General features: G+C 39.6%; 1 protein-coding gene across 1 annotated transcript; it reads right to left on the bottom strand.

The window, feature by feature from the left end:
• Window positions 1-933: 933 nt before the first annotated feature.
• On the bottom strand, window positions 934-20,131 carry fra10ac1 (FRA10A associated CGG repeat 1). Its single transcript, XM_061029011.1, has 14 exons — window positions 20,120-20,131; window positions 18,576-18,721; window positions 17,996-18,088; window positions 16,809-16,854; window positions 16,547-16,623; window positions 16,258-16,341; window positions 15,961-16,045; window positions 14,696-14,741; window positions 5,462-5,575; window positions 4,201-4,243; window positions 3,445-3,578; window positions 3,231-3,281; window positions 1,687-1,771; window positions 934-1,105 (listed from the first exon to the last, which is right to left on the bottom strand). The coding sequence occupies exons 1-14, from the start codon at window positions 20,129-20,131 to the stop codon at window positions 1,063-1,065; spliced, it is 1,059 nt and encodes a 352-aa protein (XP_060884994.1). The 3' UTR covers window positions 934-1,062.
• Window positions 20,132-20,385: the final 254 nt, after the last annotated feature.

The raw sequence follows: 20,385 nt of genomic DNA, 5'->3' as shown, positions 1-20,385 counted from the left end.
GCAGTTTCCTGTTTCAAGAGTTGAAGTCAAGGCAGTGCTTCAATCTGCCCTTGGCAGGCGGGAAATCTTGCTAATCCTGGTTCCCTTTTTCAGAGCGGAGTGCTAGACTCTGGTATTGTTACCGCAGCTGCTACAGTGCATTTTCACTTACACAGCAATGAGTAGCAGTCAAAAAAGGTGGCAACATCTAAAGTAAAGATTCATATAATAAAATATAACATAAAGTTAAGATAATTCACAAGAACAAGTGGTCTATAGATATGCTAATTAAGCTAAATGCTCCTCATGTCAGTATGCTAATGTGTAAACGAAAGTGCTAAAAGATGTTTTCTTTTAAGATTAATTTCACAGGAAAACTTTGAATAGATTCAGCAATACAAGAAAAACATGAACAAAAGAGCAGAAGGTCTTTTAAATTAGCCGAAAATCAGCACAGACATTAACAGCCTTGACAGCATTTTTATTTAAGTAGAGCAATTTTTTTTTTCATGGTTTGCTCTCCTTCAAGAAAACTAAATAATGTATTTTACTGCTTTTTTTGGTGAATGACCGTAACATAAAGAGGTAATGTGTTTTGTTAACAATGTTAAAATTAGCATGTTAGCATCTAAAATTGGCTAGGGCTGGGCTGGAATGTAACAAATTTTGCTTTTTTGAAGAAAATATTGAACCAATGGAAATTAAAATTTTACTGTGTATACTCCTGTTGGCTCTGAGGAAAGGAGAGCTTTTTCTAAAGTTAATCTAACTCATCCAATCAAAAATGTATGAAGACTTTTCAGTCAAGTTGTGGACCAAAGCACAGTCAGACACTGCCATCTCTAGTTCCTGCTCCAGTGACAAAACCTTTTTTTTTTTTTTAAATGATGTTCTGCCATGATGGTGTTTGAATTGAAACAGAGATGCTGATAGTATTGTAAAGACTCTGACAGATACAAGGTAAACATTTGGTTTATTTCTGTAGAAGTAATGACACAGACAATCAAACAGAACAGCTTGTAATGTCAGTGAGGCTCCGACAGAAGTGTATTCACAGCAGGACGTCCGCTGATACCGGCAAAGTCAAAGAAACATGTCTTCAAAGTAGTCGTCAAATTCCTCTTCCCTAGACAGATTCAACAAACAAAATCATGGAAAAAGTTACCTTTCTGTCATGCACCACACAGACTGTTAAATGTGCTATTTATAGAACTGTTTTTTTATTTGAAACTCTAGGGAATTAAAAAAAACAAGGAATATAAAACAGACATCATTTAAATGAAGGCAAACATGGTGCAGAAAGACACATAATGTACCAACATCCTGACAAAGGAGTAGGCTGGCATAAAGGTGTTCTTCAGCATGATTATCCTAACGTAATCGTAGAGACATAACATCTTATTCAAAAGCACAACCACTATATAACCTAACGTCAGAGTATATATGTACTTTTTTTAACACTGCCTTCCCAGGGTTGATCTATCTAACGACAGAAATCCCATATCAGGAGATGCATGACAGGAGCAAATAAAAGGTTTAACAGCTTCCTGACAGTTCAGAAAAGCTTTGTGCATGATATCTAAGAGGTCTACTGTGCTATATAGAGGTATGTTTCTTATGAGGACCTAAGTGGTAAAGGTTGTCTCTGATGGTTTTACTGCAGCTTACTGAGTCTGGTATAATATGAACATTAGCTGTTAAGCTCACCTTGACTTTTCGTCCACTGCAGGGGCGGGTCCTCGCCAGTGGTCGGCTTCTGATTGGCCTTCTCGCTCATCTCCAGCTTCAGAGTCTAGATTGGAGAGTTTCAGAAAGCTGTCAGTCAGGCTTCCAGAAAGGGAAACTGGGTCGACCAAATAACCTTTGTTCATCAGTTGCAAGGTCAGGGTTGTCGGATGGTGTGGCTTTTTGCCCAGAGAATAAAGGTTGGGTAGGCGATCTGATATAATATCCTCTTTCGGTACAGCAGTTATCGCTTCACAGTCAACTAGCTCTTCATGTGTGTAATGCGGGAAAAAATGTTGGCCTTGAAGTGTCCAGGATTTTACTGACAATGTATGTACAATATAAAAAAAAAACGTTTCCAAGAATCAACAATTCTACCTTTCAGAATAGATACTGGGTATTCAATCAACTTTGACAAAATTGTATCTGACCAATCAGTTAATTTTCTTTTCAGCTGGAAATTAAAGCCTGTAAATAAATGCCCTTATATTTCTTTTAAAGGAATATCAAGTTGCAACATACCAATAGCCTAATTTAGGTCATGGATTAATTAGGCTTCACAAAAAACATTTTTGGGTTTTATATTTATTGTCATATAAATAACCTGGAACCATAAATACCAATGAGCCAAAGAGCTTTTGGTTCACGGTGGGCCAGTTAGCTTGTGCTAATTCGGTGTACTGTAATGTCTTAGGTAAGCTGTATAAAGTGCAAGTCAGTATCAACTAAGACGGGTCAATCATTACTACCTATAGATGCGGCACTATAATTGGTAGTCTTTATAGGACCAGCAGACTATTTTTGTAAGCCTGGGAGGTATCAGACCAAATCACATTGTACAAAACAAAAGCTTAACAACCCCCTCTGGATGTAGTCCAACTAAAAAGTTCTCCTTATTTTCCGGAATACAAAGTGCTTCTAAGACTTTAAAGTCCTCAACTATCCCTGAACGCGTCACTCAAATATTGCATGATTTTTTTTTAGGATTCCTAGGTTAAATCCAGTTCAGCCTTCAACTGCTGTTTGTCTAAGACAATTCAAGAAAATAAGTGAGTGTTTGGGTATGGATTACAATGCATGATGAACTCAGTGACAAAACCTCTAGACAGAGAAGAATTGTTTTTGTGAACTAGTCCACCCATACAGCCATCCATCCATCCAGACCCTGGAACAGAGGGTCAAATATGTACTTCTTTTCATGCTCCTCACAGTGAAGGGTAAAAGGACAAGATGAAACAAGAAAGTCAAGAGAAGTGGGGTGAAAGACGGTTGATAAAGAACAGACGTGCAATCTGTCTATCAATATTAACTACAGGGCTCAACGAGGGTTTTCCAGAAAGGTCTGTCAGAGTGTTTTCACTCCAGAATTTAAGAGGAGTGTCACGCCCTGAAGGTCAGGGGGAATAGATCATGAACTCTCCAATGTATGTGTGTGTGAGTGTGTGTGTGTGTGTGTGTGTGTGTGTGTGTGTGTGTGTGTGTGTGTGTGTGTGTTTGTGTGTGTGTGAAGGAGTTATGAAGGCTACCTTTGTCTGAGTCCTGGGACTCCTCTGAGCTGCTGGAAGAGGTGGAGTGATCTGTAGGCGAACAAGGAGAGAAGGTATAAATAATGTGAGAGTTGTTACAAAAAATTATATCAAAACAAAAGAATAGAATGAAATAATTTCTTAAAACAAAACCAAATGCTTCAACGGTCTCTTTCTATCTGTTGACATCGCCTAATTAATTAAGGAGTCCTACCTCGGTGCCTCTTGTGTTTGTGCTTCTTTGAGTGTGAAGAGGACCGCTTTGTCTTCTTTTTCTTCTTCTTCTGTGGCGGCTCCTGATTCTCAGATAACCTTTTAGTGATTTTCTTTGCTTTTACCTCCTTTCTCCTGCAAACAGAATCACACTACTAGGAAATGTATTCACACTATAAAGCAGCCAATTACAGCACTATTTTGGAGACAATCTAAAATCCTTGGGGACCAATGGCACTTTCAGAGGTGCATGAATAAATCATTGCCATCTTGCCAGAGCTTAAATGAATGAAGGCTTTCTTGTTACAAAGTCTGCTAGAAACACTCTTAGGGACTATTCAAATGTAACTTACTGTAAAAAGCCAAGTTTTTATTTGTATTTGTATATTTATAAATGTATGCATATTTATACATATCATTTCGATATGTATAAATCTTTTTGAGACAATTCTATCTCCATAGATAACAGGCTCAAGCTTTGCTTTCACATTCAGATGTGTAAATCTTCCATTTGCAAAAATTATGAATGTGAAAAGTAGTCATGACACTCAAAAGAGCGTGAGGGAAAGTCAGCTGATGTTTAAAAAGACAGGTTGAATCATAACAAGCTGGAAAACAATCCTCGCTCATTGTCCAAGATGACCTGCCCTTCTCCTCACAGACCATTGCACAATCTTTAAAAAATACCTATCATGGGTTTAAAGATTGACATCATTTGTGAAAATATGTCAAATGGGTGAGAAGTTTAAGAGCTTACTTGTGGTGGTAGTTGAGTTTGAAAGAGCATTCAGGGCATATTCCTTTAAAAAAACAAAAAAACAATTGAAATAATTTGAGGATTATTAGGATTGGTACATACAGTTTAAATAAAATATGTAAAGAGTTTCAAAACACTTTGATAGTTTTCCCCTGAACTTTAATTTCAGCTTATTAACTTAAATACCATTGGTTTCTCGCAAAGGTTGAAAAATGTGTTGTTTTTTCTTTACTATAGGAATCAGAGATGAGTCTTACAGCTACAGTTGCCACCTATTGGCATTTAAATAGTAAATCAAAATTAATAGCATTTTTAATCAAAATGATTTTGCATTTAAAATAATTTTTGTTAGGATTTATTTATAATTTTTGTATCGTATTAAGCTGGGTGTACTTAACTTCCTTTTTTTAAATTCACACCTGCTTCTATTTTAATCGGACTTGAGCCCAGTTTTCAGTTCAAGTTGCCACCTAATTCCGTACACAAATGTCTGTGAACTTCAATAATTGTATACAGAAATTAAAGAGGACCAAGAACAGAACCCTGTGGAACTCCTATTAAGCTCTGTCAGATATATATTTTTTATATTACACACTAAGATTTGAAGCTCTATTTATACATAAATGCTTACATGTTTTAAGAATATAGTCAATAATCTATCATAATAAATTAATTTACCCATTATACCTATCAATAACATTTCTCCAAAATGCCTTACTAAGTCAATGATCTTGGGTCATCAGACTGTGTTTCTTTAGTGTCAACAGATTTAGCAGTGTCTAAATGTTTGATTTAGAACTACAACAATTTAGAAAACATTTAAGTTGAGGAGGAACTACATGACTGGAAGCAACCTGTTGCTTGTTAAAAGAGACTTTCATTTCCTGCTTGACTGAGTTCATTGTGACTGGTAGTTGTCTATTTAACGTTATTATTTTAACAGGATTTTCTGCAGTATGATACCTGGAGGAGGATTATTATTATTATGAGCATGGTCTTAGAGGGGAATCCCCACTAGGCCTAGGCCAAAGCCGCACACACACGCACTCACACAAACACACACACACACACACACACACACACACACACACACACACACACACACACACACACACACACACACACACACACACACACACACACACACACACACACACACACACACACACACACACACACACACACACACACACACACACACACACACACACACACACACACACTTATTACAGAATAAGCAAAAAAATCAATGAGCATTTACTTAGTTTGACCAATGCATTTCTCTTCTCACTGTGTTCCACGTAGGCAAAATTCACCTCCCAGCTTTTTAGGCCTTCCTGCTTCTCACAACGTTTGTTTCCACACTGGAACTGACCTGGAGGATCAGAAAGCATATTTACTGTATAATAATACAATAATATTAAAGAGACATTTTATATATCCATGTCTTAATTATTGCAATTCAAAACATGAAAACACTTACAGAAATAGGAAATTTGTTGATAATTAATGACGTAAAGTTTAAGCAAGCCACAGAGCCTTGACAGTGTATGAACACATACTCTTGTGTAAATATTTATGAGGAATAAAAAATAAACACAACACAAATAGAACAGAATGGTAAAAAGACAAATGTTTTGTCTCAGCATAAAGAGAAGCAGACAAGTCTCCTGAGAGTACAGATTGTGTCAGGCATCCTCCAATTCCTGCCCCCACCTTTTTTTTTTCTACACCCCTCTCTCCTTATCCCCCTGCCCCTTCTCGTCTCCCTTTCTGCAGCTCTTCCTCATCCCCTCAGGCTTCCCTCCAGCCGCTGCACAGCCTGCCTATTATCCCCAGAGGAGCTTAGGGTGGCATTGATCTGGTCTCCAAGGTTCCTCCAGATTGTAGCAATGGGAGTGTGTGCGTCAGAGCAGTCCATTCTTGGCAAACGGGCGAGGAATACTCCTTACTCTGTGAGAAGGAAAGTGATGTCTGCCTTCATCTGCCCAAGCTTGAGACTCTGTAAATGTTCAGGTGAGGTGATGCTGGCTGTCATTGCTTGGGGCCACTTGGGCTGTGGGGAAATGTATCCTCACGTGCTGTATAAGATTAGTGAGCTATGACGTAAGCTTAAAAAGACACTTCTGGCTCCAGTTACCGGAAAGTGGTCTGGCTTTATTTAGGATGGCTTGAGATTATAGTCGACCAAATTGAAGACAATATCAAAGCATGAATTCGGAGTTGAGATTAAATAGAGACTGTCTATGAGCAGGGACGCTTCAGAGCAAAAGATTGAGGTGGGACCGGGTGGGACTGATTAAGTTTTCTGTTATTTTTTGTTTATTTTCCGTTCCATCATTACCAGTGACGATGCACGCCATAAACCATTATACTTTTATAACTACTATTATACTTGAAATCACTTTGACCAACCATGAAGGCTCAGGGAATAACGTACGATCACAACTTTCAAAATTATTTGTGTAAGGTTATAATTCTCTTACTTTGACGTATATACAGAAAACCCAACCTGTATAATTGTTGAATTGGAGATTTACACTTTGAGGTTGTTTTTTTGCAATGGGGTATTTATTCTGTGAAATCTGAACAAATTACAGTCAGGTCTGCAGCTTTAACCAATGTTGTCCACCGATTTCATACAAGAAAAATGATTAGATGTAGCCATTGTGAGGTTTGTGCGTCTTAACCGTCTTTTTTTGTTGTTGCCAGAAGTGAGCACATGAAGAGGGAAGGCAGCTTAAATCATAGTTCGCACTACCTCTCTATGTAACAGAGATTGAGTCTTTGTCACCAATCTTATTCTCACTGACATTTGAATATAATAATAGCCGTGTGGAATTACCAAATTAACGTTATTAAATGTGACCTGATGATTGCAAGAGGAACAGTCATTGGATCATCTAATCTATTACAACAAATTTGTTGTTGTTCAGATATTCCAATTTAGAATCAGGTCTATTGATGAGTAAGGCAACACATACAAAGAATTGGCCATGGTGGTATCGGTTCAAAGGGAAACATGTAAAATAGGAATACAAAATGGAATACTCCTACAGTCAAGAAACATACCAGTAAAATATTAATATAAAAGCTAGTCATATAAAATGATGTCTTTGTTGTATAAAGGATCTGTAAGGTTTAGTTAATAACCAACAATGCAGTACCTAAATCCACAATGAGCGAGACAGAATATTGTAATCAAATTAAAACGGTTGCATTAACTAAAAGAAGCTACTAATTGGTTACCTATAATTCTATTGTCTTAAATTTTAAATAGTTCAAAGTGAAAATTAACTTAGAAGCAAGCCTGTCCCTTTAAATCAACAATGACTCATACATTTGTTACACCATGTGGGTGTGACTGTCGACGGGGTCATCCTATCAACTCTTTGCCAACGTTCCACCACGAGGACTGACAGGTGCCAGGAGACCTGAGAGACTCCAGACTCTTCTTTACCATCATCGGTGACGTCAATTACAATCGTGTTGGAATTCTTCCATGACATCGTACTCTCTCCGTTACACACACACACACACGTCACACAAACACACACCAATCAAATACATCTTCCTTTTGAACACACTCCAGCTTTGATCTGCTAAGAATGAAGTTAAGAGCCCGTGCTTTTTTTTCTAAACAAAGCTGAGAGCCCTTGAATAAAGTACTGAATCCCCTTGCTGCTGCAGGGAGGCTGTTCAGTGTTGAATGTAAAATAATTTAATTTAACAGAAGGTTAAACATGGTGAGTTTCAATGAGCTATCCTCCAGCTACATAAATCTGTTTCTGGAAAACTTTTTATTTTAACATAAATTTAAAAAAAAAGAAAAGAACAAAAGTCAAGGCTAGGAAACAATTCTTCACTTTTTTCTTATAGTTTTCCCCCTACTGGTCACTCATTTACACAGATTAAAGAATATAAGCACAACTGTATTCAGCGTGGCAATGAACAGACGGCAGATTTTCAGTATGCTGCAACACGGGGCATCCCTTCTTACCAGCTTTACACAAAAGCTCCTGTGTGGGTTGCTGTTAAAACCCTTTGGAATAAAAAAAAAAAAAAGAAAAAAAAAAGAGGATCAACGTGTTTTGTTGGTAAGTAGTGGGTATCCTCACACATCATGTGAGCCTCACATACGTCATTAAAAGAACTAGCATCAGGTTGGCTGACTAAACCCATTAAGAGAGGGAACTCCTGTCCTCCTACGTCAATGGTCACTAATACCACCAGCCAGTGGCCTGAAATCAGGATGGAAACACAACAGGACAGATGGCTGCATGATTAACATTCACTGGATGAAGTCACAGGGTAGTGACAGACTGAACCGGTGCCTTTTCACTTTTGATTCTCTCTTGGGTAGTTGGGAAAAGTTGTCTGCGGACGTGTTAAGCGAGGCTGGTTTTTGACAGAATAAGAATGTCAGGTATAAAGTTAAATTAGCAACTCACTTTATTATGATGTTCCAGTTTGCTGTGTGTTTACTCTTAATTCACTCGACCTTACATGACCTTAGACTCACTTGGTTGATCTCATGCTTAAAAGGAGATGAGAAGATTAATACTGATGGCCAGTCAGTAAATACTATTTGTTTACCTAGCTTAGCTTACTTAGCTTAGTATGAAGTTCTTGGGACTGAGGGAAACAATGACACCTTTCAAAAGGTAACAAAACGGAGCAACGATAGTCTAGCGCAGGCCTATTCAACTGGCGGCCCAGGGGCCAACTCTGGCCCGCGGATCAGTTCTATTTACAATTCATTTAAAAAATTGAATTGAAAAACTTGTGAATGACTGTCATTGTTGCTACAGTAAAGTGTTAAAAACAGCAGAGCGATCCCGTTTACTAGAACATATTTGGTCCTGCGCTCGCAGCCTATCACAAGCTTGTTTTGTGTATGGAAAAAAAAAAGGCTTTCGAGCGCCACACTGCTGTGATGGGCTTGCTTGTCTGGCCCCCCCGGTTCCTTAGCTTTCTGAAAATTTGGCCCCCTGAACCATACAGTTGGATAGCCCTGCGGTTTATGTTGCGCGCCCCACATACAGAGGCTATCGTCCTCGAAGCAGCGGCTGCGTGTTTCGAATCCGACTTCTGCCGCCCTCTGCATGTCGTCCCCTGCTTTCACCTCCCAGCATTTCCTGTCTCTCTTTAGCTGTCCTATCCAATAAAGGCAAAACGGCCCCAAAAAAGAAGGTAACAAAACAGACTGCCAAATAAGGTTAGGGACTATTTAATGGGCAGTTACAGTCACTTATCTGGAGTTCTGTCCTCATCAAAAGCCTTTATGCAACTCAAGGCAATCACTGTGTGTGCAAAAGCCTCTAAAAAGCACACATTTATGTTGCTACGTTTGTTCTTTTTTATTAACTGATTTAACAAACATGACATGATGTGTAACTCAGCAAGCTTAACAAGTGCTCACAGTTGGGTTTCTTATTTTCACCAAAGGCCAGACTTGCTCTTTGTTCATATTCCAGTGGTTGTGACGATGTAATCTAACCAGCTGCTGTTATAGCGGCATCACAGACAAGAGTGTGGTATCAGTCTTGTCATCTAACTCTCAGCAAGAAAGCAAAAAAAAAAAAACGTCTCAAACTTCCCAAAAGGCAGAGCTTTTGCTTCAAAGTCAAAGATTTTCAGAACAGATGCTGTTGCAAATCTACACTAATTTCCATCATGACTAAGCATAATAAACTGTCATAATCCTACACATTCAACTTGATTTTTCTCCCTCGAAGGGCAATTTGCTTTGCAGCAAGGCGTTAACAGGACAGAGAAAGACAAGAGACACAATACACATGTAGAAAGCTAATGAGGTAAAAAGGAAGAGGCTGAGATGCACTGAATACAGCGGCCATCATCTTTGACTGTGGCTCTCAGCAGCTTCCATTGCAGAAAAAAATAAAGTGCCAAGTCAAGAATATAAACAGGTCACTATTTGTTAAGTACTCATCACTAGTAATAAAAACCACAAGCGCACATTAAACAGTGAAATACATACTGTACAAAACTACAATAATATCAGCCTACATACATGAGAGAGAGAGAGACAGAGAGAGAGCGAGACAGAGAGAGAGCGAGACAGAGAGAGAGAGTGACTGCTAACTATGTTTCCAACATAAACTGAAAAAGTCAAAAAACACACACGCATCACTTGATTAGGTGCTTAATTGAAAAAATACTTATGATGCAAACAAAGACTCGCAACACTACGGCTCCCGAATATAAACCTATTTATTTGCTATATGTGCATTAGAGGAACACAATGTTTTCGAGCTGACTGGGCTCTTCCTCAGGTTTTGTTTTCCCAATACAAAGTGACCAAAGTGACACAGCCGAGTTCAGATACAAACTGAAACACAACAATAGCATCAGCATCATTGGTACCAACAGCAGAGCCAACACAACTATCCCCCCTGAAATGAATTAAGGAGGTTAATGGCATTGGGGACAAAAGAGTGCCAGTATCTATTGGTTTCTACTGAGAGACATCTGAACCGAGAACCAGAAGGAAGCAACTGAAACTCATAATGAAGGGGGTGAGCACTGATTGACAGGATGGATTTTGCCTTTTGCTGAGCATGTTTACATGTTTCCCAAATGAACAGATATTGAAGTGCAGACATGATTGAAAAGTCTGTCTGCATTCAAGTGCAATAGTTATTGAGCTTGTGAAGCCAGAGTTGGCTGGAAAACAGAACCACCTCCCTCTACCTCCCCCTCTCCTCGGGGGTCAACCACCTTTAATAACTTCTCAGCCTGTGGGAAACACTGCACGAGTCCACGCTCGCTCACTGCCTGCCCCTGCCCCCCCCCCCCCCCCCCCCCCCCCCCCGGCAGCTTTTTCAAATATTGGGAATGTAACTGGCCTCTGAATGAATGATTCTTTTTTCCACACACACATTCCCACCTCTGACTCTGGATCAGATTTAGCCTTTTTTTTTTTTTTTTTGTCTTTAATATTGATGAATAGTCCCAGACGGATGACCTGGAGTTGACCGGTGTATTTTGCAACTTTGATTTACTCCACAGCACCCTGTAGTCGACCGAAGAGCAGCACATACCGCTGAGTGTTGTTTATACCATAGGTAAACAAAGACCTGCATTAAGGCTGCCTAAAGAGAGAAGGAGATTTAGACAATCCGCAGACTACTGAGAATTACTTTCACTACTTAAGATGTACACAACACACTTTAAAAACTCAAATAAACACCTTCAAAACATCAAAAGACAGAGGCACTGGCAGTCTCTATTCTTAGCCTAAGTAACTCTGAAAGCTTAGTGGCCCGGGGGTTAATGAGCTATCACTTTTAACGGTTAGAAATAACTTTTCAGAGGCTGATTTATTTCTCAGCAGGATATCTTGACAAAGTAAAAATCCAGTTTATGTCCGAACCAAGGCCGGACTAAAGCAGACGCACCTTTAAATCGTCATTTGTTATAAGTTATGATTCTAATTTGACAGGTAACAGAGCAACCGCTGCGTAGGAACCTTAGATAAAAGTCAAAGGGAGTTGTGTTAAAAAAAAACCATGAAGAATAAAAAAAAATAACACCAATAAAATCTACTGTCAGCAGTCGATAACTTCACACTTGAGTGTCACAGTGCAGGCTTGAAGTGGCCTCCCACTCCAGCTAACAGTGTGAGTTAAAGAAAGGTGGCAGAGGTGGGTCACACCTGATTCCTACACACTGTTTTTTTTTTAAACATAGGGAAGTTTCATAAGGCGAGACAGCACTCCATTTACTTTGACAGGAGGCCCACCAAAAATAAGCCTGGACTCAGCTACCTTTGTCCTCTAACCTCCCTCCTGACAGCAAAACGAAAGCTGAATTTATACCAGAAGGGAAACCTGCAGAAAATAACATGAGCTGGAATGAAGTGCCAGCATGTCTCAACACCCCACTTGTCTATCAACCTCTGCATTTAGAGGCCCTTAAGACACCTTTTCATACCCAATACTCTGAATAAAGTACAGATTTTCTCATATAAAGGCAAAATATGCCTTGTACTGTATATTGAAATTTGATTGGCCTAATGTGCTGATTTATAATTTTAAGGACAGCACAAAACAGAAGTTACATAGACCTCGGGCACATGACTTAAAGGTACTATGAACGGTTTTTTGTCCACTAGTGGTGCTATTGAGCATCGTGCTGACGAGCTAGCAGAAAAAAATGGATAAAGGATAGGACTTATAGGTTTTAAATTTGTGTTTTCTGATAGCAAAATATGTTTCTCTAACTTTAAGTGTGGCCTCTGGATTTCTACTTTTCATTGTCCTTGCGGTTGCTGATCAATCTAAAGCTTTATGTGTCAGTGAATGGTCAGAATCACAACATTTGAAGGGCCTACAACCTGGAACGTAATAGTTCGACATTATACCAGAACAAGATGAGTGTAGCATGTGTGTGAATATGGTCAATGGGAAAAGTATTCATCAGTTCAAGGATGCTTTTTGAAAAGGGGGAGTGAGCATTAAACATTTAGAGAAAGATCCCTTTATTGTGTACTTTTACACACAAAAAAGAGAGAAGGACCTTCTTAAGAACTGCCTATCCTCTTGGCCTTTAAAAATGAAGGTCAGTGCTCCTCTTAATCCCCCTGATTGGTTGAGGACTAGTCAGCATTACCTAACACCAACATGTCCTGAAGTGCACAGATAGTAAGAGATGATCAGGGCAGCATTTCCCAAAACTGTGTCAGTGTCAGATCGGAAGAGGAGTGCCCTTTGAAAGCAGATGGATCGGTTTTCACGAGAATACTGTTTAGTCGCGTCTAAATTATGCAAAGGAAGAAGTCGAGCATTGTCATCTTTGAAACCTGGACAAACAACATCTAATCCAGTTGTAACTATACGAACAATACACACGTTTTCTCATTCTTAAACAGGACTTTTTATTCGCCTTCAAATCAAAGTCATAATGAGCCCGTGACAAACTCTCCTTCCACTTTTAACTTGCAACACAAACACTCTTAACTTTCAATTTGCCCTGGTGTGTTTCCTTGACCTCCGAGTGAGGACGTTGGAATTAGATGAGTATCGATTTTACCATCCCATGCTCTTAATAGTGCTTAAGAAGTATGTCTCTTCTTAATGTACACAAATCACAGGCGCGACAGTCCAAGTGAAGTGCCTCTGACCTAATCTAATCCACTTCCTGTTGAGTTTTGCTACAGGGGTGAACTGTCACAGACCAAGATTACAGAGTCTTAATCTGGAACAATATATTGGCTTAGTCAGCTTTCTCAGACATACTGTGTATATTTGTGAGGGTGAATTGATCTAAACGGGTGTGTGTATTAGAGTGTGTTTGTGTGTGTGTGTGTGTGAGAGAGAGTGTCTGTGTGTCCATGTAGGTCAAAGCATCTCAGCGGGCTGTCATGGCAGGTTTACACTCACAGAGTTGCTGATCATGTCCTTCCAGGTAAACCTATAAATATCTGTCAGTGTCGCAAGAAGGAGCCGTACACAGAAAAAGGAGGTGTCGCGCTAATCCCCAACAATTAATAGACCATGATCAAGGGAGCGCTGCCAGACGTACAGAGTGGGCTCCATCGCAAGTGCAAAGATAGACTGAAGGACGCTCGTGGGACGTGAGATGTAAACAAAAGCAAAAAGATAAGCATGAAGGAGAATTTGTGCGAGTCTAGAGATCAAGTGTGAAAAAGGAGCTCAGAGGTGAAGAAGTGGACGAAAAAGATTTGAAGGGGCAAATATATTTAAGGCTTATGATGCTGATCTGAGACAATACGATCAAAGTAAAGTTAGAGAAAGTTGTGTTCATCAATGGTCTAACATGAGGAGTGAAGTGTAAGGAAGTAGTCCCAGTCATGTTTCTTTTGCAGTTTGACTTGTCGTTATCTCTGTCGCCATCTAGTGGAGGAATGTGTGAATGGTTTTGTGGGCACTATGGCAGAGGTGTCACAAATCTATGCTACATGCTTCTTTGCCGAGTGCACATACTAATAACAATAGTTTGTTGTTATAGCTGTTAGTATATAAAGAAAACAACATTCTCATCATTTTTTTCACTAACAGGAAGTAAGGCAACAAAACAGAATAAAACCGCAAAGTCAATTTTATACAAAGCAAAAACACTTCTTTCGGATTGATTGCTGTTTTTTTTATTTTCTAGAATCTTTCAGGAAATGTTTTTAATATTACCTTCACCTTCCATATATCGACAGAGAAGAGTTTGCACCAGCAGCACCGAAAACCAACTGCATTTTTTCTTGCATTGTTTTTGAGCTTCAGCTTACTTTATTTTTGAAACTTTTCCAGTCTGAATTCAAACCACAAAACCTGCAGAATACTAGGATTTGCTCAGGGTTTTAGGGCACCTGGCTTGGGCTAAGTAAACATCTTCATAAAGAAAAGAAGATATGTCGCAAACAAGAATGTTTCTGCATTCTAGATCAGTTTCAAAGGTAAATCTTACACGCGTTACGATAAGCAGTAAAATGGAATAGAACGTTGGTAAAAGGCCATACCTTTGCCCGAGACGACTTCATTCTCAGTCCGCCAACGGAATCCAAACTGTTGGGCAGAAATTCAACAAGATCCATTTCAATTAGCTGAATTGCTTACAATAAAAGTGCCAGACACGCGGCATAAATTACAATTTCTCTCTGAAATCAATCTTCCATATCTTAACTCGGTATCTGCTCCATCTCTGAATAGCCATTAGTTAGTTATGCAGCTTTAAAGCATTGGTTAATCTGAACATGAATTCTCCTGTCATGCCTGCCTTCTTGTGAATGGATCTTTTCCACACACATTACCACTGTTGTGTTGGTATAGTCTTCTGTGAATGCATACAGCGTCTCCAGCAGTTGGACTGAAGCACCAACGAGCAGTGATTGGGATGCAGTTGTTAGTATTCTGCCCATGCCGCCGCACAGCTCTCACAGCCCTCGCTCTGTCTGTGCAGGCATCTGCACGCTGTCACACCTCATTTACCCAACACAGCTGATCGAAATTTGACTAAACTTGTGGGAATGATGCACCTCAGCGCTGCATTTGCAGTCATTAACAGCTATGAATAATTTGTGACGTAATCAGAGTTTATGCGGCATGTTTTGAGCCAACTGGACTAAAGGCTAAAGAGCAAGATTATAAACTATGAACATTTGAATTATGACTCCAGGGGCTTTCATCATTATATCCTTTTTTATGTACGTATATCAGCTGTTTGTCAACTTGACAACCAAGTTATCAAACATTGAAAATGAATCCCCGACAGCATCATTACACATACCAGGGCAGCTGCAGAGCCATCGCCCTTGGGTTCCACATATTGTCCGTTTTAAAGCCTGGCTTCAAACCAAAGTCCACGGTCACTAGAGACTGAGCACAGTGCCAAAACACATCATACCCCTCACATTCATCTGGAGTGGACCACTGCTGGTGGAGATAAGTGTCTGACTTATAAAATATTAACCTTGACTCATGGAAGCACCGCTGGGAAAATAAGTTTCATTGCAAAATGGATCGTGATGTATTCGATGGCTTCCATGAACACTGTGTTCTTTTCTTTGCGTGGTTTGCCTTCAGAAAACAGATTATAACATCCTTCCAATTCCTGTCTGACACTGGCCTCCTCTTTCAGCATTTTACTGATTTTACAACTTGAGCTATTTGATTCTAAATAGTTACTAATCACCAGCGGACACGAGCCACCTGTTACTGCACACACTTTCAGAAGTTTGACATTTGCGAAACGCCTACTGCTGCTACCTACTGACACTCATCCCACCTTGTTTTCCTTGTATCTGCTGAGGTCAGCAATGCAGTACTCCTTAAACAGCTTGTCGTAATACTTCTTGGCAAGTTCTTTTTCCCTGGAACAGAATAAGGCCGAAAGAGTGAGGCAGAAGAAGGCACCAACAAATCTGAAACAAGCTGCTTTTTGTCACCAGGTACTGGATACTTGTGGATTCACGGTTCAAACAGACTTCCTTTAGAGGGAAACATTTTTGAAAGAGTAGCACAACTAATAAGAAGTGCCCTTAAAGAAACAGAAGCCCTCATGAGCGGCTGACTGCGTGGTTACCATGTCATGTCATCCTCGTCCTCGTCCCTCCAGAGGAAGCGGTGATTCTCTCGCAGCACATCCACGTCTGTCTTGTCATTGGCTCTGACGGACAGACAGCACGAAATAAGAATAATCACAAACGCATAGCAGAGAAGAAAATCTCCTTAAATACTCTGTATTTACGATTGTAATTCAATGAGTGGAGACCGATGTGAGTCTGATGTGCTAAACACAGCGGGCTCACTTTCAGGCCAGAGAGACAGCAGATGCCTGACGGTCAAGCTTGAATGTGCTGCACAATACTTACCTCGAGCGTTTCAAGTCGGCCATCTGTCCTCCATAATAAAGTATGTAGTCCCCCACAAACTTCTTATGGCGCTCAAACTGCAGACTTCTGTTAAGGGTCAGCTCTCGTTTCAAATGGTCGCAAAAATGATTTCTCACAATGCTTAGTTTTAACGCATTTACACAGAGATCCCTTCAACACGTCGCCCTTTATCCACAGCTACATTCTTCTCAATATACTATATGTAAGTCTTAACAAATCAAGATCAACTTAAGAAGGATACAGCATTCATTGATATCAGGTGGGCTCTTCTGTTCCTGGCTTCCTCTCTGGGAAAAAAAGAAAACAGAAAACAGAGTGAGAATGGTCCTCCATCATCCAATCTCAGAATCCATTGGCTAATGTCTGACATCGATATATCCTCTGGGAGTCACGCTCAAATTTTACTGCTTCCCGTGTAGCCAGCAGTTAGGGATAAAGGATTTACGGCCAATACTTTCTTTTCCGCCTCCGTTTAAAGTCTGATAGGCAACTCGAGAAGCAAGAACTGAGGCACAACATCCAAGAGTTAGAGAGCATTGTGCACGTTCAAGTTGCGTGTTTGTATCTGTTTCGAGAAACTACCCGTTGTTAGATGAACGCCAAAGTTGTATAGGATTACTTTAATGTGCAATACGTTCTGCCTCCTTTTAGCTCTCCGCGTGGAGTGTTTCGCTGCATGCAGTCAGAAGTCGTCAGAAGCATGAGCGGGCAATTCTACTTGGACTGCAAAAGAAAACCACAGCACTTCTGATACCTGATAATCCTGTCCCATGCTAACGGATTCTGCATTTTTACGCAGGATATTCAAACAGAGATTGCACTGAACATAGTTTTGTCACTACAGAAAATCATGTCTAACATTGTAAACTTAAAAAAAAGGGTATTATGTGTAAGATACCTGGCATTGCTGTACTGTGAGCATGATGTGTGGTTGCATTTTTAACGAGAAGAAGAATTAAGTTCATTTCTGTTTTGAATATCCTGCTCCACTTTTCACAAACTTTTAACAAAAGGAGCTTAATACAAGAACAATGGAGGTCACAGAAAACCGTCCCTCCTCAAAGATTTATGGTCTCATTTGGTTTTATTGGAAGCTTGAATTCATAAAGCACAAATCTTCCCTGGAAGGTACAGCAAGAGCATTGGGGGAAATAATTAAAGTTTTTGAGTTGTGATAAGTTTTTAAAACAAGAAAGTTAAAATTAGATACCTCTCATTTTAATTGTGTCATACATCAAAGGCACACAAACTGCAAATGAACGCTGAACGTGATATAATGATGTCATTAACTACTGATTGCGGTTGTTATATATTATCAGAGATGACTTTAATTGCAGCGCGAACAGGTAAAACGCATGAAGACTGAAAAGAATGAAGCGAGCGGGAAAGCGCTGCCGTGATGGACGTATACAGTATATTTCTTTGTACCTGTCGAGCTCACTGGAGTGTAAACTTCGGTGAGCCACCTTTGAGTGCCGGCCTTTCTGGAAAGGCTTCTGCAGGATTTCCTCCTCACGTTTCCTGTAATAGGTACAAATACAAAGAGAAAGCTTGAGTCCATCAAAACTGTCTTAAAGTGAACGACTATAGACTTAGATAAAACTGGCAGGGTAGGAACTTGTGTATATTCAGAAGACTTAAGTGTTATAACACACACATATATATATATATATATACATATATATATTCTGTACACATATATATATATATATATACCTAATAATTCACTTTTTTTAGTCTACATCTGTAAATTCTGTAATTACTTGTACACAGCACAGATTCTTGCACTTTCTGCTTATTGCACTTCTGTTGAGATGCCAAACCTCATTTCGTTCCTCTATACTTGTAAATGTGTAACGACAATAAAGTTGAATCTCATCTCATATTGTCTTTCCACACAGTTAAATCCTTCATGCAGTAAGTAAGCACCGACACACCACGAGTGTAGATATGCATAAAGATGCGAACAGATCAATTTGTTGTTGAGCATTTGTAATTCTTTTCTCACCTTTTAAGTCCTTTTTCTGAGGACTCTCCTGGCCCTTCGTCATCACTGAAGTCAGAGTCATAGCCCCCCCCTCCGTGCACCTGGAGGAACACGAAACCCGGAGGTGAGATCACACTCAAACACAGCAGTGAGCAGACTGATGCATTCTTTAAAAAGGCATAGCTGGTCCATAGACAGGGAAATATGCATAACCCCCATAAGCCGACATATATACAGAAATATGTGTATTCATATAAACACGCCAGGTAAGTTAAAACTACACGACCTGAAGACACTAAACATTTCGAGTCGTGTTGTATCCACGTTGATTTTTCTTCAGTATCGTACAATTTAACTCTCTGCTCAAAGTGTAGTTTGACCAACAAAAGAAGTCATCAACTATTAAGAAGTCAAGTAACGTAAGTGTGAGGTAGAAATAACAGGCTAATGTTTCATGCCAGCTCACTACATATACCGCTAAATAATCACCCAATCTCCCGTTTATTCAAAGCAATGAATCGACTTAAAATGATACCTTCACAAGATTATCCATGAGTCTCCTCAATTTACCTTCCAGCTAATGTTTACAAAATGAAAAAGAACGTCGCGGGGATGATGACGACACACAAGCACAATCGCGGGATAATGACGTTCACACTGACTTCATGAATTATTCGCCTGAGATGAAAATAAAAGTCTTTGTACCCTCCAAAATAAGAATTAACTTAGGAGTCGTCGAGGCTTATACGTGATTTCAACTTAGGGTATTGTTTTGGGCGATGTAAAAAAAAAAATTAATTGATTAATAAAGCTGTTTAAATTTAGGCTGTGACAGTCTTCTTTTTCTTTTGCATTTTAGGGTCTAGGTGGTCACCTTAAAGCCTCACTTTAGCACGCCTTCAATTTGTTTTTAAATCACTGCCTTCAAAAACAGACTTTACTAACAGCCAAAAAAAAAAAAAATCATTTTGGATTAAATGGATTAGCGTATAATTTAAGGGTGCATTTTTCTTAAATCGCATTATAAGCTGGGGATGCTCAGGGGCTTTTTAAATTGTATATGCAAAACAAAGAGGGTATTGTATTTGCAGTATTGAGGTGGTTCTGGGAAAACTTCCTTTGGTTTTAGGGGGTGGCAGCCAGGAGTGAAAGTTCACACAGTCTGGAAACAGAAGTGCAGTGTTTCGTGACTTTTCCACGACCCTGAAGTCAACACAAGCAGCAGCCTAAATGTGGGAAAGAAAGAAAGAAAGAAAGAAAGAAACACCAACGCTTTAAAGAGCTATGACTCATTCTTTGTTACTTTAAAAGAGTAAGAATTATTCAGGTCTGTGTTTCTGCATTATCGACTATTTAGCCAATTTGCATTAAAACTACGAGGAATAGGCCAATCTTTATAATGCTAAGTATGATTATGCATAAATAAATCGGCCTTTTAAAGATAACGTCCAAATCATCATTTTCTGAACGTCCTCCATTAGCAATCCAACATTTGCTTAAATATCACTGAATTAATGTGCCATGTTTATCTTAAACCATGCCATATAAACCAGTCTTCTGCTCACACTTGATGCCATTGTTATGCCAAAGCAGAGCAGAAAAGCCTCTGAATGAGTGAGGCAGGTGCACTATTTGCACACAGCCTCATGAATAGCCGTTTTCCCATTAAGCATGCACGGCTCTCTGAAGCGCGCATAAATAATAGCTGGCAGTGCTGCTAAAAAAGCGCACCTTGGGGCCTTCCCCCCTCTCTGTCCCCTCTCTCTCTCTCTCTCTCTCTCTCTCCTCCGGCTCTCTCTTTCTTCCCTTTTTTTTTGTCTCTCTCACGGGA

The sequence above is a fragment of the Labrus mixtus genome, chromosome 21 (genome assembly GCF_963584025.1).
Source record: "Labrus mixtus chromosome 21, fLabMix1.1, whole genome shotgun sequence".
Lineage (NCBI taxonomy): Eukaryota > Metazoa > Chordata > Actinopteri > Labriformes > Labridae > Labrus > Labrus mixtus.
Note: the sequence above shows the minus strand (reverse complement) of the source record. Positions and strands in the feature narration are given on the sequence as shown.